This window comes from Diuraphis noxia, unplaced genomic scaffold (assembly GCF_037042655.1).
Source record: "Diuraphis noxia isolate RWA-SAM2 unplaced genomic scaffold, SU_Dnox_SAM2 contig0001, whole genome shotgun sequence".
Lineage (NCBI taxonomy): Eukaryota > Metazoa > Arthropoda > Insecta > Hemiptera > Aphididae > Diuraphis > Diuraphis noxia.
In genome coordinates this window covers 86,818,470-86,819,400 of record NW_028301711.1, presented here as the reverse complement: position 1 = coordinate 86,819,400, position 931 = coordinate 86,818,470, and the positions used below count along the sequence as shown (strand labels likewise).

The 931-nt window shown below is 22.8% G+C and overlaps 1 protein-coding gene across 1 annotated transcript; it reads left to right on the top strand.

The window, feature by feature from the left end:
* Nucleotides 1-662, top strand: LOC149062313 (uncharacterized). Its single transcript, XM_089221765.1, has 2 exons — nucleotides 1-193; nucleotides 511-662. The coding sequence occupies exons 1-2, from the start codon at nucleotides 1-3 to the stop codon at nucleotides 660-662; spliced, it is 345 nt and encodes a 114-aa protein (XP_089077891.1).
* The last annotated feature ends 269 nt before the right edge of the window (nucleotides 663-931 follow it).

Here is a 931-nt window from a genome sequence, read left to right as displayed (position 1 = left end):
ATGTCTGAAAATATTAATGAGTGTTTATGTGGAAGAAAAAGGCAAAAAATGAATGATACAAACTGGAAACGTCATCTAACTGCATGCAATGTTGCAAAATTAAAAAGTTCAAAAGCTGTAACTAATATATGGTCTTATATCACAAAAAAAAGAACTATTAATGATGAAGTGCACCCATCTCTACCAAATAAAGGTAATTTTTCTATTTTATTTGGCAATCAAAAAAAAATAGTTAAACACTATTTAGAATAATTATTTATCAATTACCTACTTAATTATGATATATTTTATTATAAATCTTATTTGACTACTTTTACTGAGATTCTAATAATTTTTAAATTATAATAATCATATTTTACAGTGTACCTATTAGTCTATTACCTATTTAGAAAACTAGTTTTATAAATTCTTTGGATTATTTTATATTATATTAATTTTTTTAAAGATTTATGAATATTATGATACATATTAATTAAATTTTTTTTAAATATTTTTTTTCTCCAATAATAGATATTACAAAAGATAAAATTTCAAGCACCATTTCAAACTTTGGTTCTTCTGTTACCCAATTAAATGTATTAAATCCTGTTAATACTAATACAACAGTAGCAACCATTGATTTAGTTACCGACTCAATAGCTTCTTGTAAGTTTTATTATTAGTATTTCAATATGCATTTATCTCAAACTATGTTTTTGAATCCCATTAAAATATTGAATAATCTAAAATCTTAAGTTATTTACTTATATGTTTATTTATTTTATTTTTAAAAGGCAGTCAAATGAATGTAGTTGGTGAATCGCCCCATTTGTATAGTGTTTGTTCTGATGAAGATCAATCTAATGAGTTATCAACTGGGCCCATTGAAGGTATAATTTAATATTTTAATAAATTTAATTGAAAAGTTTAATAACGAACTTTAGGTATGTCT